The sequence below is a fragment of the Atractosteus spatula genome, chromosome 2 (genome assembly GCF_055471065.1).
Source record: "Atractosteus spatula isolate fAtrSpa1 chromosome 2, fAtrSpa1.hap1, whole genome shotgun sequence".
Classification (NCBI taxonomy): Eukaryota; Metazoa; Chordata; class Actinopteri; order Semionotiformes; family Lepisosteidae; genus Atractosteus; species Atractosteus spatula.
In genome coordinates this window covers 15,449,537-15,464,017 of record NC_142707.1, presented here as the reverse complement: position 1 = coordinate 15,464,017, position 14,481 = coordinate 15,449,537, and the positions used below count along the sequence as shown (strand labels likewise).

Below are 14,481 nucleotides of genomic sequence, written 5' to 3'. Positions count from 1 at the left end.
AATCTCTAAGATCTTGTTGAATACTTCCTTCACTATAGATACTTGACACATTGGTTTTAAAAAAGTCCGTTCTTTAAGAAAGTGAATCAACTACACACGTTTTGCCTTCTTTTTGGGGGTTTCCTTTGCTTTACCCTTTTTATTCTCCTGACCCAAGAAATGCGTCCTTGAGTTCTTGTTACAACATATTTTAACTTTTGATGGTAACTGGAGGGAACGTATCTCGCATCTATCAGGTTCCCATCAGGTCTTAAAGTTATTATAACGTATCTCCTTCTAGTGGGGAGTCTGGCAAGGTAGTGCGTATATATTTTATCTCCACATCAATATATTTCTTTACAAACGGGCATTGTGGATAACATCAAGCAGTACATGTGTAATTAACTTTGAATGTAGAATAAACCAAATACAAATAAATTCATACAGTCAGACCGCATTTAGTGCTTTTTAAAATTTATTTAAAGAAGGAAAGGCAATTGATAATCCTAACAAAGGATATAGGAAAGACCAAGAGAGACAGGTATATTGTAATGTAGGCTAAAATAAATAATCAAACAATATTTCAGTATTACAATAGCAAAAGAAGTTTGAAAGAAGTAAAATGATTCAGAAATAAAAAAGGAAAATGTTTAGATGAATATAAGGAATTGACTGAAGTAGCAAATTAATATTAAACAGAGAGCATGTCTCATTTTTTAAAAAACACAAAGTCCTATATTAAATTATATTCTCATAAAGAGGCAGAAATGTAAGTTTAACTTAAGAACATTATTTCCAGGTCTCTATGGTATTCACAGGCTATTAACACCATTCTATAAGCAGTCACTTCAGATAAACTCATTATAAACCTGCTAACGGAGCCTCCATCCATAAAAAACAAACAAACAAACCGAGTATAGACCAATGTCTTCTATTACATACAAGATCATGAAAAAATACTTAGAGCTCAATTCTGTATGGCCATAGTAAAGGGAGAGTAAATATGGATTTAGAAGAAGCAGGTATTTGTTCCACTCGATAGAATGTTTCTTAACAGAGCATATGCAGGATTAATTCTAAAATTATAGGAAATTGATTTTCAATGTAATGCATGTACTTAAATTCACCATGCCTTAATTCAGAATTAACCAGAATACCAAAAACAGAGGGTACATGTAAAATACTAAATGCTCAAATTGGGGGAAATGTGATTAGTGAGTAACTGTGTTTGTACCACTGCTATTCTTAATGTATATTAATGATCTAGATTCTGGTATAGCAAGCAAACTAGTAAAGTGCACAGATGATGTCAAGCTAGAAAGAACAGCAAACATTGTATAAGCTAAAAAAGAAAATTAAAAAGAAAAAGGGCAATAAAAAAGCTACAAATAAAAAAAACTACAAATAAATTATAAACTACAAATATAAAATGAAATGAAAGACCTAGCCTAAAGAGGCTACTTATGAGAAAGACTTAGATGTGCATGTAGACAAAATTTTCATCTTCTAGACACTATAGGAAAGCAAATCAAAATGGGCAAAGGATATATCGTTAAAAGTACATAATCAAATCAAGGGATGGTATGTTGAAATGGAGCAGCAATACTTCATTTAGAATACCGTGTAAAATAGTGATCACCAATATACACAGACATTTTGATGCTCTATAATCAGCTGAGAAGTACAAATATTCCCATCTGATCAAAACACCACACACTGACAAGCTGAAAAAAATGAAAATTTTTAGTCGTGAACAGAGAAGACTGAACGGACCTGATTCAAGCATTTAAAATCCTTAAGGGCCCTGACTGTCAATCCTCAGTGACACATGAACCAGAGAACACAAGGGGAATAAAATAACATAAGGTCACTTTATTTACCATATACAGTACAATTTCTTGTAGTAGGAATTTGTATTTTCACATACCCCAACTTGCTCTCCATAAGACACACAGACAGGGAGAGAAGCTTAGGGTCAGATCACAGGGTCAGACATTTATAAGGCACCCCTGGAGCAGTTGGGGTTTAGGGCCTTGTTCAGGGGCCCAAGGGAGTACGATTCCTCTGCTGACTGCAGGATTTGAACCAGCAACCTTCCAGCCACAGGTGTAGATCCTTAGCCACAGAGCCACCACAGCACCCCAAGGGTTACCAAAGGAAGTGCAGTTAGATCAAGATAAACCAAATGGATTTCTCCTATTTATTATCATTCTGAAGCTTTTCTTTATTTTAGTAAATGTACACGATGTACACAAGGGTAATTTAAAGCACATGGCTAAACATGGTATTTGTTACTGATGGCAAAAATAACAGATGTTATATCAAAATCAGATTTCTCTTACATTTAGCATGTGTGTGTGTGCTTGTGAGGTATTTCATTTTTAATTTATTTTATCTTCTCTTCTTATATAAAAACGCACTTTTGTATTTTTTCAGGTTAGCTTTTCTTGCACGTCTTCACTAAAAATGTAGCCATGAACTTGGTTTTATCCCTTTCATTGGATTAAAGCAAATATTTGAAGAAGTGATTTAATACTTTAATAATCAGATACTTAAATAATACAATTTACTGTATTTAATAATAAATATGCACAAAAAGGAAATACTAACAAATGTTGCAATTTTGCTTCAGTTTTGTCTGATGCCACATCTGAGATTAATCGACTTCCTTCTTGGCCAGAAGAGGGCATGATTTCATTATGCTTACATTACACTAAACCTCGACAAAAACAACGACTTGTGGTTACTACACAACACCAATCCTGTCACAGATGTAGTGTATCTAGAGATTATACAAATTCTTTATTTCAACCAAACCTACTAATTTACTAAAACTGTATTGGGATCTCAAAAGAGATAACCACACCCCCTCAACTTCATTTCCCCCACAAATTAACACATAATGCAGAATGTCTTCTTAAAATCCCAACAATTCGGAAATTCCATATGCCCTGCCAGAATTTCATAGACAGGCAAATATGCATCACCATGAATGTTAATTGTGGTATATCAAAGTAAAAACACAGTTTCGACTTAAGTTTACAGTAAAGAATAGTAAGATTTTAGGGAGAAAGCAATATTCATATTTTTTAAACATCTGTCACACCCACACTGAAATCAGACTGGCAAAGACTAATATTCTTCCTAAACAGCATGCTAGCACTAGCAAAATGCTTAAGAGTTCTTCAAATATGGGACGTTTTGTTCTATGATTGAATGTTATGAATGCTGGTAACGAACAAGACCGCCGCATGTCAAACCTAAGACATTTATAAACATTCACTGGCAAATAAGCATGTTTCAACATCACACAATACAAGCATCTGAAACGTCTATACAAATTCTTGTCTTGATTACTGAATAAAGATTGTTGTAAAGAAGAATTTGCTTTTTCATGTTGAAAGAACATTCATTTTAACTTCACAAGAAATTTGTTAAACAAAGCATTACCACTCAAAACACAATATTCAGTGTAGACCACATATTGGCTAACATTCATTCTGGAAGCAAATGTGTCATCATCAGATATCAAAGTCCGCAAACTGCAATATATGGACAGGTTACTTGTAAGAAAGGAAATGTGTCTTCAATATCTTCTGATTTTTCTACAGCATTACCAACTTGCAGCCTGGTCTCAACAGATCTCAGAAGATAAGCCAGTAAAAAGATCATTCAGGACTTGGATGGAAAGCCCTTGTGGTAGACCAGGAGGTGGCACTCTTCCTTCTGGCCCAGAATTTACAGACCCATGCTCGAGTATGATGACAAATATGATGTTGGCGTAGGTGCCATCCCTTGAATGTTCTCATTAATTGGTCATTAAAGATCACAGATGTTCATAATGTGCCCCAGCAGGCTTGACCTGCAACACCTGGGCACGAACCCGGGTCTCTATGCATAACGCAACAGGGAACCAGCTAAAGGAGACCTCCCCTAACCCAGGCGGCTGAGGTCCCTGCTACGTGCAGGGAGGGCGATGACGTCACCGTACCCAACCTAGCTCCGCTACAATAAGAATAGGGGTGTTATCCCTAGCTAAATTCTACTTTAAGTTTTAAGGCCTACCTGAATTTCCCACTAAAATTCACAGGGTGCAGCAATTCCTCACTTCGCCATGTATAGTTGGACTACTAGCACAGAATGACTGCTGAACATAATCAGAACATATAGTTCAGTTCAGTGCTAAATGAAGCAGTCTCATCCATTTTCTAACTGCTTTATTCAATACAAAGTCGCAGGGGAGCCAGAGTCTATCCCGGCAAGCAATGGGTGCAAGGCTGATCCCCTCCTGTATACAGTATATATAAACTGCTTTGGAATTCTTCGGGGAATGAAATACACTATAATAATGCAAAAAATTAATTACTGGCGTTGTGAGAGAAATAGAAGTTGCTTGAGTGGAAGACACTAAAATGCTACATTTTCCTATAGCTCACAGTGTGTTTCCATTTTCACTCATCTGGCTGTTACACAAAGCTATCTTTCACAAGTGCAAAATGAAATGATTCAAGGACAGATGATGTTTTCTTTAACTATTCAACTCTTTATTTTTTTTTTTACAAGAATGGAAATTTACAAAAGGTCTCTGCCAGCTTCAGGAAGATTTGAGCAGCAGACTAAACATTACAATGTTCTGTTCCTTCCAAGGAAAAAACAAGGACAAAAATCAAACCAGAGATAAACATATAAATACAGCAATAGATTGTAATAATCTAGTTACATTCTACTACAATTTCCCCATGCACTGGAGAAAGCTTCAGGGATTTCTGCATGCTGGCTTCTCAAGCATCAAAACATACCTTTCCTAGTCTTTACAGTTAAAAAAGCTAGAGCATTATGTCACATATTATACTGTACATCCAATATGCTCTTATACATATATTTGCAGATATACAATTTGGCCCACTTTAATTTAAACAATTTTTAATTGATCTATAAATTAATTTATAAAGTGTAACTAAAACTGTTAACCTTCACTGGTCATTCATACTTGCTCTAGCTTGATTTCACACTCATCCATTCCAGCCAGTGGTTAAAGAGAAATTGCAATTTAAGAAATACAGTACCAATGCTTATATAGTAGTATATTTCAATTATAAATAAAAGATGTCCTTTAAGCCATAAAGTCCTTGCTTTTTTCAGTGCAATGCTTATATGTAAAAAAGCTAAATACTGAATACATTTTAGAATCTAGGATTATTTTGCTACACAAAGTTATAAATCAGATCTGCAGCCTTGTCACTGTGCTCCTACAATGCCCTAGCAGAGCTACAGTATACATACACACTGCATCTACAGACAAGTAGTTATTACTCTGGCAGAACATAGGAACACAAGTATCTTACTGATCCAATGATTTCCTTCAGCCATTGCTTGATAGGTTGTAAGGAGTCAGCTTCAACAAGGTGGCAAAATTAAAGTCTATTCGGAAGTTAAAGACTTGTAGCCTGTACCAATAATGCAGAACCCTGCACAGGCCCTTTTACTGCAAAGCTGCCTAAACCACTTCCTTAGGATCCCAATGCCTTCTAGGGCTTTATTCTCTCAATTAACCTAATCAAAAACTTTTCTGATCTAATTATTTGCTTTATCCACCCCTGTCAGTCATTTTCTTTTGCTGCCTTTTAACTTTCCAAACAATTTTATAGTCTGTTTGAAATCTACAAGTGTCCAAAAGCTGGGGAGAAAATTATTTAGTTAACCTAACTGTTAGCTCATTAAGTTGGAATGAAACTTGAAGACTCTAGTCAGGAGTCTAGTCCAGCCTCTAATCAGACAGGATAATGCTACAGTATGTAATTAATGTAGTTAACAAGCTGTATAGGTCTAGTGACGATAATATTACTTGAGAGATTGTTTTATCCTTGGTTGATAAACAGGTATCAATAACATTTACAGCAGAGGTATTTACAAAAAGTACTTTGGTTTTGCAAATCATCTAATATACACACCACAACATGATGAGGTAACACATAAAGGGTGACAGAGTGATAGTGGCAGAGGAAGAGTATGAACAAAGAACTTCCTGGGACCATCTTATCTTACCCACTGGAGCATCTATACAGATTTGTGTTTCCCATTTGCTTTAAAGCCTACAGTATGTTAGTAAAAAGAATCAAACCAGGGATTAAAATGTAATGTAACATAGAAATCCACAGTAATAAGACACATGAAATATGGACTCAAATAACAGGAACTGCACCAAATACATAAGTAGGTGAGGGAATAATGATTGATATTTTACATTTGTATTAAATTAATCTGAAGGCTACCTGATACATTGGTATCTCTTGGAAATCTCAAAATTATCTATACTGATTTAAATAATACTGTACAATCCAAATCCTACATTTGTGTTGGATTACAATGCTCTACATTTTGGAACATTCATCCAATATAATGGAATTGTTTTTTGCACAAATTTCCATTAACCACCATGGTATAAAAATCTGTGTGCCCACGACAGGTCTTCAATGCTGTACAAAACTAAGCTATACCAGATCTTGCTACGTTTGCTATGTTTTGTGTGAGGTATTGTGTTATACACATTATCTGTATGGAAAAGTAGATCATGCTATTGTGGCAAGGCATAACAGTGTAGGAGAAGGAACATGGCATTTCAGTGGCTGAGACCTGAAAGACATGATTCATGGTTTGCTCAGAATAGTGGAGTCCTCTTGCGAATCAGCTTTAAAGTGTGCTGTCCTGACACATTTTGCAAGGGAAAATAGCCATTAACTGCTGTGAAATTTATTTTGACTAATCTGGCATTTAACAGGAAATCAAGGTTACTTTACAATGACTCCCCTCCCCACTATAAAAATACAATTTTGCATAGTGTTTTGGGATATAAGGAGGAATATACATAAGAAGCATTTAAAGAGATTTTTAAAAATGTTTTTTAAAACTATTTTTCTTGTTTTATTTAAATGATAAAATGCCGAATAACCTCTGCATGGAAAATTTGGAAAAATGTTTTTTTTTGGTTGAAAAAAGAATCCTAAATATATCTGTTGGTTTAGTTCAAACAGAATTCAAAAAAGCACAAAAACTAATTTTGTGTACAAGATATGCACTGCTTCAGAAAAAGTACACCTACATGTAAGGGTAGATGCAACACCCCACCTTCGTTCATCTAATCCATTATCCATTTTGAGGCTGGCCAAAACTCTTCTGATTGGCTCAGTCATCAAAGTCAGGGATGTCCTCATAGGAATAGCCACGGTAACCTTTTGAGGCATAGTAAGCAATGCGTAGATGGTAGAATCCTGGGAGGAAGACCAGAATTCCAATGATGAGCACCGGCAGGGTGCGGTCTGGATTCTGGAACAGACACAGAAGAAAACAACAAAGATTAATGAAGTGCCACTGCTATTTCTTGTTTAAAACACTAATGCCCTCCCACATCAAGACTTAGCCCAGATTAAAGGTCACTGTTTGGCTACAATGATCCCTAGTTTCTATGTTTCTACAGCCGTACTGTTCCATATCCCTTGGTGACACTCCGCACGTGGGTGGGTATTAATGCTGGGAGAATTTTAAATACAGTCTCACGCAGGATAAGACTTGGACTTCAGGTAGTAAAGATAAGGACACTGAAAGGACGTACGTCAGAGTGATGTTCATCCATCTAATGCAGTCTTAAGAATCAGTTTAGATTTGTCAAGTCAGTACAGCTGGCTTCATTCGTCTTTATATTACATTGCCTTACATTCTGGTGGCTAAACATGGTCATTAAAATTAAACCTGCATTGCATCATCAGAATTAAAATAAATAAAATGGACATGATGCTTATACTGTATTTACCAATTTCATAAACAGTATTTTTGTGGTCAAACCACAACAAAGATACAGTACCTCACATCCAAACAGCTTAATACCAATGTCAAACTTTCTTCCAGAAAAATATGCCATAATAAGAGGTAAACTTTACAGTATTAGTTTGGCTACAATGATCCCTAGTTGCTTAGTTTCTATAGCCATACTGGTCCATATCCATTTGTGCATGTATATTATTATCAAAATGCATAAAGCACATGTTGAACCTTCGGTAGGTCCTTTAACATTTAAAATGTGACTTTCCTAGATTTCACAGATTTCAATCATTGCATATCAATTTTGTATGAAATGCAAAAATGAGATCCTGAAGATTTGTGCTTATTAAAATTACTTGACTATTGGAAAGAGTAGGTTTGCCCACATTTATAACCTGTTTAAATTTTAATTGAGACTTTAGCCATCTTAAAATTCTAAATTGTCCACCTTCTCCTCTGTTCAACAAAGCAACTAGTGTTGAATGACAGAAAGTGCTTATTTTTTTTGGTAGGGGATTAAAGGGAGTACTCAATTGTCTTTACAACCTTTGAATATAAAAAGACTAGACCACTGCCTAACACTGCCATATTAAATGGATCAGCCACCCCTAGAAACATTTCTAAACACCCAGAGTTTTGCACTTGTTAGAAGCCCACATTTAAGTACAGCTTGACCCTGCATGAACAAAACAGAAGGAGATACGCATGTATTTCAGTATAGATAATTCCTTGTGCTTGCTCGCATGCTACTGACTGTTAAGAGAAGTGTGCTCAATAGAAGATTGGCAGGGCTGTATGTTATTATTGTCATTAAAGCAAGAGGACCTGTTGGACTTTGTACTCACTGTGACCTCAATGTATCCTGTGAGCAGCAGGGCACCTATGATAATCAGTAAGGAGCCGATCAGGAAGAGGACAGCTGCTAGGGCAATGGCCTTGTATGGCACTTTAGGAGGGCTCTTCTTGAACTGCAGGACAGAAATGCAATCTGTCAATTCTAATCGCCAGACATCAACCACGGGTAAAAGCTGACAGTGTGATGTAAATTTTAATTATTCATATATTCTGAATGAGACAATGAACATAAATAATACAGTAAAAATGACTTATTAAATATGTAAAACACTTTTGCATATTTTTCTTAAAAGAAACCACACAATGTTTTTTTTTTTTAATTGTCGCTGAACAACTGGAGCGGTTTAAACATTAGAACCCTAACAGAGGATCTAAACCAGAGGAGTCCATTTAGCCCAATTTGCTCGTTTTGTAGTTTAGTAAGGGAAGGAGAGCCTTTCCCAGACATCCACAATACTGTGTAAAGAAGTGTTTCCTACTCTCAGTCTAAAAAGAGAAGACTAAGTCAGTTTTCAATTATGTCCTTGTTTTGCTCCTTCTGCTCCCATAGATCCCTGTCCAGCAGGTTTTATAGGCAGCCATTTGATCATCAATTTCCAGAGACCTGGAACAATTTAACGGTGATCATTTAAGCTGGTGATTTTTTAAAAGTAATTCGAGTATTTAAGAGCAAAACTGCTGAAGTCCCTTAATAGAATAAATGACTTACCAGATTCATCAATAAATTACAAGTGTTCCTAATCTTAAAACGACAAATGATTTGAGTCACCCATAAGACAAACTGGACTGGGAGTCTTCAGGACCAGGTCTGGAACTCTTTCCAGGGTATACTTTGCCCTGGATGTATAGAATAAGATCCATAGAGCTGGAATCATTCTAATTGCTTTTCTTTTAACTGTTTTAAGGCCTTAATATCCCTTTTGTTTTATGATATGCAAAACTGAACACAAGATTCTAAGTTAGGTTTTATTAATGTGTCATATATTAACATAACACCTTGTTAATTCCCATTTTAATTATTTATCTACCATAAATAGGACCCTCTCATGCATAGTTTAATTTAGCTCAGAATTATCCATGTAATCTGTATAGTGCATATCCCTGCTCCCTTTGTGGATCACTAAGTAGCTAAATTAGCAATGTTAAAATGTCACATTTGTCAAGTGGCTGTCCACTGTCCATCTTGTCCAAGCTTTTTGTAATTCTCTGTAACCACAGTTTCTATTTTCTAACTTACTATTTTATATCATTTTCAAATTTAACTATAACAAAATCAAAGTTGTTGATACAGAAAAGGAAGAGCAATAGGACTAAAACGGATGCCTGTAGTAGACGCTTTCTGCCCAATTAGAGATTTGGGTCTTTAAGATAATACCCCATTTTTGTTGGAAACCATGGATTCCTACAGTATGGTTTATATTTTGAGAACTGATTTTATACGAGGAACACAGTCCAAAAGTTCCAGGTAATTTAAAAATAACATTTTTTATGTGTTATAGAAGGCAACACGTTGGCCCTTTGCTAGCACTGCCACCTCACAGCGCTGGGGCCCTGGGATCAATTCCTGAGGTTCTATCTGAGTGGAGTTTGAATGTTCTCCTTGCATTTACATAGATTTCCTCTTCCAGTTTAAAGACATACTGGTAGGTTAATTAGCTTCTTGGCCCTGTGATGGACTGGCATCCCCTTGAGAATGTATCCTCCCTGGTGCCCATTGGATCGATACGCTATATAGAGTTATCATCTATCCATGTTGATCCTTCAAAGAATTCTAGTAAGTTAGATAACACATAATTATATTTACAGCTGTATGCAAAAGTTTGGGCACCCCTGGATAAATTACATGTTTTATTTATTTTCCAAGTGAAAAGAAGTTAACACAACCTCTGCAGCGAACAAACTTAAACTTGACACATTTCTGCCAATTGTAATGCACAGTTACTATTTATTGGGTGCATTTAACAGATTGAAAAAAATAAAACGGTAAATGTGGCATGTGCAAAAGTTTGGTCCAGTTCAAAATAGTGTTATTTTTTGTTAGGTCTCAGAACTTAAATTAACTCGTTAGGCCTTAATCCAAGTCAGGTGATGACAATTCCAGAGCTTTATAAATTCTGTGACTCTTCGAACCTCTCAGGGTGTTGTGCTTACACTCAACAATCATAGGCTCCTCTAAGCAGCTGACTGAGGATCAGAAAATAAAGATAACGGACTCTTAAAAATCAGGGGAAGGCTATAAAAAGATATCTAAATGCTTCCTGTTAAATAACAAGACGATCTGGAAGACCAAGAAAAATCTCTGATAAAACTGCTCTTAGACTGCTCAGGAATGCAAAGCAAAACCCCCATATCCCATAACCCCCAGGAAGGTTTAGCTGGCACAGGAGTAGTAATGCACCAGTCCACTGTGCAGCATTGCTTGCACAAACATGATCTGCATGGAACACTCATCAGAAGGAAATCTTACCTGCGATCTCATCACAAAAGTCAACCTTTGAAGTATGCAACACAACATTTAGATAACCCAGAGGTGTTTTGGAACCAAGTGCCATGGTCTGATGAGGTATAAATTGAACTCTTTGGCTTCAATCACCAAAGGTACGTTTGGAGAAAAAAAAGGAGAAGTATTTGAAGAAAAGAACACCTGGCCAACTGTTAACTGCAAGCCAGTGGCACAGGAAATATTATGCGGGTAGAGGGAAGAATGGATTCTACTAAGTATCAACAAATCCCGGAAGCTAATGTCCCACAGTCAGTGAAGAAACTGAAGCTGAAAAGAGGTTGGATATTACAACAAGACATTGATCCAAAACATACCTCAAAATCAGCCATGAACTACTTCAAGAAATGAAAGATTAAGGTTTTGGAATGACCTTCACAGTCCCCAGACTTGAATATTATTGAAAAACTGTTGGTAGATCTCAAACATGGAGTGCATGCAGGATGACCTAATAATATTTCTGAACTAGAAGCGTTCTGCAAGGAAGAGTGGAAAAAAATTCCTAAAGCAAGAACAGAAAGACTGTTAGCTTGCTACAAGAAACATTTGGAGGCTGTGATTTCTGACAAAGGGAATTTTACTAAGTACTGACTGATAGGGTGCCCAAACCTTTACACATTCCACATTTACTGTTTTAATTTTTTTCAATATGTTAAATTCAGCAAATAAATAGTAACTGTGCATTAACTTTTGCCAAAATGTGTCAAGTTTAGGTTTGTTCGCTGCAGAGGTTGTTAACTTCTTTTCACTTAGAAAATCAACAAAATGTAATTTGGCCAGGGGTGCCCAAACCTTTGCATAAAACTACACATATCTTTATTATCTTAGTAATTTAATAAATGTAGTCAAGGAAGCCACCAGAAAGTGATGCTGGCCACTAAAGTCTCCCAGAAAAAAAACAAAACATTTTTGTTTAGATAGTCATTCTTTAGGGTGCAACAGGGTTTTTAATTTCAGGGGAGTTTTGCAGTTGCCTGTTACAATGGCAAAGACAGAATTTTGCCACCTCTCCTCTTACCTGCAAGTCAATGTAGCCATCATCGCTGTCTGCCAACTTAGAGTATTTCACCTTGCTGCTGGGCACCCCAACGGTCACACTGCTGCGAGCAGGCATCATTACACCACTGCAGCACACTGCTTGCACCCTGGGAGAGTGAAAGAGAAAAACCACTACAGGGCTGCTCAAAGCCACAGAGTGAGAGAGCAACAACAGTAGGCAGAGGGAAGGAACAATGTAGAAATGTATATAATAGCTCCGCCTCGAAACAAAACTAGAATAATCCCACAATTCGTTCCTAATCGTAAATTATATTGTTAAGAATTATTACAAATACGATATTCGAAAGTCTGAGTTCATGCAGTAAGAACATCACATCATTGATTCCAATAAAACCTATAACATACGTTTCAACTAATCTATGTTAGCTGACATTACAAGAGCTACCCTAAATATAGGCAAGAATGCATTTGATACTTTCAAGACCTCTGTCAGATGTTAAGATGAAATTCTATAAACAATTCCAAAACAAAGATGAAGAGTAAGAATAAAAGATAATATCATAAAAACGGCAGGCATCTTGCAGACAGGTCAAACAGATAAGGAACAACAACCCTTCTGTCATTTGTCACTGTCAATTTAAATTTAAGGAAATGTTCTGCGCCTTTATTTCTTATAACCAAGCTTTATAAGACATGGCCCTGACAGTTAAAAAAAAAGACTGCGCAGATATTTTGGAAGTCTTCTGCTACGATCACAGTCATTTTATAACAAAAACCTGTCCAAATAACCTTCAAAAGCTGCCACTAAACAAAATAAATTGCACCTCTGATTACGTTGACTTTTTCTCTCCGTAACACAAAAAAGTTAAGTTATAACAAACTGCGCTCCTGCCTCACTCCGGTGTTCCTCAGAATACTCTGCACAGTATGTCTCACTAGTAACAGCGCCATACCATCCACTTCCGGACATTTCACTGCGCACGCATTAGACGTCATTCTTATGTCACGCCATCTGGCATATCATACTGTAGTTCGTTAATCTTTTACTATTTCATAAAACAATAATAATAAATGGTCAATTTTGTGTATTATTTACGATTTAAGAACTACTAAATCCATCTGTTTTAATCCGCACAGGTTTGTTTAGGGTGCAAAAATGTTTCGTTTTGTTACGTTTGGTAAATGCTACAAAAATACTGTGCAATATTCAATATACCGCAAGGGGCACTACAGGATAAATAATCAAACGTTTAGCGCTTCAGCTGATTTGACAGATGATTATATTTCCCCGTTTCGGTTATCGATGGTTTAAGCATTTACGTATAAATACTGACTTTGTACTGTCTTTTGACAGCCTGTGGTATCACAGTATAGTTGTATCCCCAAAAGAGAAGGTAGGCCAATGTAGTACATTCTGATAATAAAACCTAGTCTAGTACACAGGTATAGTGATATATATATTACTATCGGCTTACTATTGGTTCATGCAGTATAAACACTTTTAAAAGTAGTTTAAAAACAACATCAGCTGTCTGAGAATGAGACCATATAAACCAAAATCATGGCATTTTAGGACGAATGAATGTTATTTTCTTTGGTTAACGCCACGTCTTGTCGTTTGTGGACTACATCTAAAAAATGTCCCTGTTCTACTGTATATATTTATGCATGTTCTACTTTTACTGGTAGAGTGGTTAATAGCAGTCAATCTGCATTTGTAACTAGAATGAATTTGTATAAGTTGTAGATGCTTCACATACGTTCAGGATAAGAAAGGTAATGTTGCGTGAATTAATTCCTCATTTTCTTCACCAGCTGGAAATACTGTACCTTCGATCGGCCAGGGAGAAAGCCGAGGTCTGGGGTCATAAATCAAGTTCAAGTGTCGACGTTATCCAAAGCCAGTGCTCAAGACATTGATAATAAAAAATGATGACCCATAAAATAATTAAACATTTCCTTGAAACAGTTGTCAAACAGCGCTAGAGCCTCTCGCTGCTGTGCAACAAAACCATGAACCTTCGACCCTCAAATAGAAAGTTTACAATGCTTTTTTACAATGTTAGCGTCACTTCCCACAAACCCCAACAACGTCATTTTCTTGGCAGTGGAACCACGGTAAGTGTCTGAGCCAATCTCGGGAAAGGATTTTGCTTCAAGGACAGATGCTGCCGTCACCATTCTAATAGACCCAATAATATATGTTAGGGAGAGGATACATCATAGTTCTTTCTACATTCAACAAAATGAGAACTTGGAATATTCATTGATTTTATTTTATTATTAAAAAATAATAGAATAAGGTTGCATGTTATTTCATAAGGTATTATAAA

General features: G+C 36.2%; 1 protein-coding gene across 6 annotated transcripts; it reads right to left on the bottom strand.

Moving 5' to 3' along the window:
* Window positions 1-4,501: 4,501 nt before the first annotated feature.
* On the bottom strand, window positions 4,502-14,198 carry LOC148839352 (transmembrane protein 230-like). Of its 6 annotated transcripts, none has more exons than XM_088908476.1 (4): window positions 13,979-14,198; window positions 12,168-12,294; window positions 8,640-8,762; window positions 4,502-7,302 (listed from the first exon to the last, which is right to left on the bottom strand). In XM_088908476.1, exons 2-4 carry the CDS (start codon window positions 12,264-12,266, stop codon window positions 7,162-7,164), a joined length of 363 nt encoding a protein of 120 aa, XP_088764602.1. In that variant the 5' UTR covers window positions 12,267-12,294; window positions 13,979-14,198; the 3' UTR covers window positions 4,502-7,161. The 6 variants fall into 6 exon arrangements, with proteins under 6 accessions (XP_088764602.1, XP_088764598.1, XP_088764599.1 ...); XM_088908472.1 differs by having other exon boundaries at window positions 12,168-12,327; window positions 13,979-14,196; XM_088908473.1 differs by lacking the exon at window positions 13,979-14,198 and adding an exon at window positions 13,909-13,923.
* Window positions 14,199-14,481: the final 283 nt, after the last annotated feature.

Excerpts from the sequence above, each read along its gene's own strand:
- LOC148839352 (XM_088908476.1), bottom strand. The coding sequence starts at position 12,266 with ATGATGCCTGCTCGCAGCAGTGTGACCGTTGGGGTGCCCAGCAGCAAG. Across the intron at positions 8,763-12,167 it reads ATGGCTACATTGACTTGCAG|TTCAAGAAGAGCCCTCCTAA; the intron begins GTAAGAGGAGAG and ends TCTGTCCTGCAG. Across the intron at positions 7,303-8,639 it reads CAGGATACATTGAGGTCACA|AATCCAGACCGCACCCTGCC; the intron begins GTGAGTACAAAG and ends TGTCTGTTCCAG.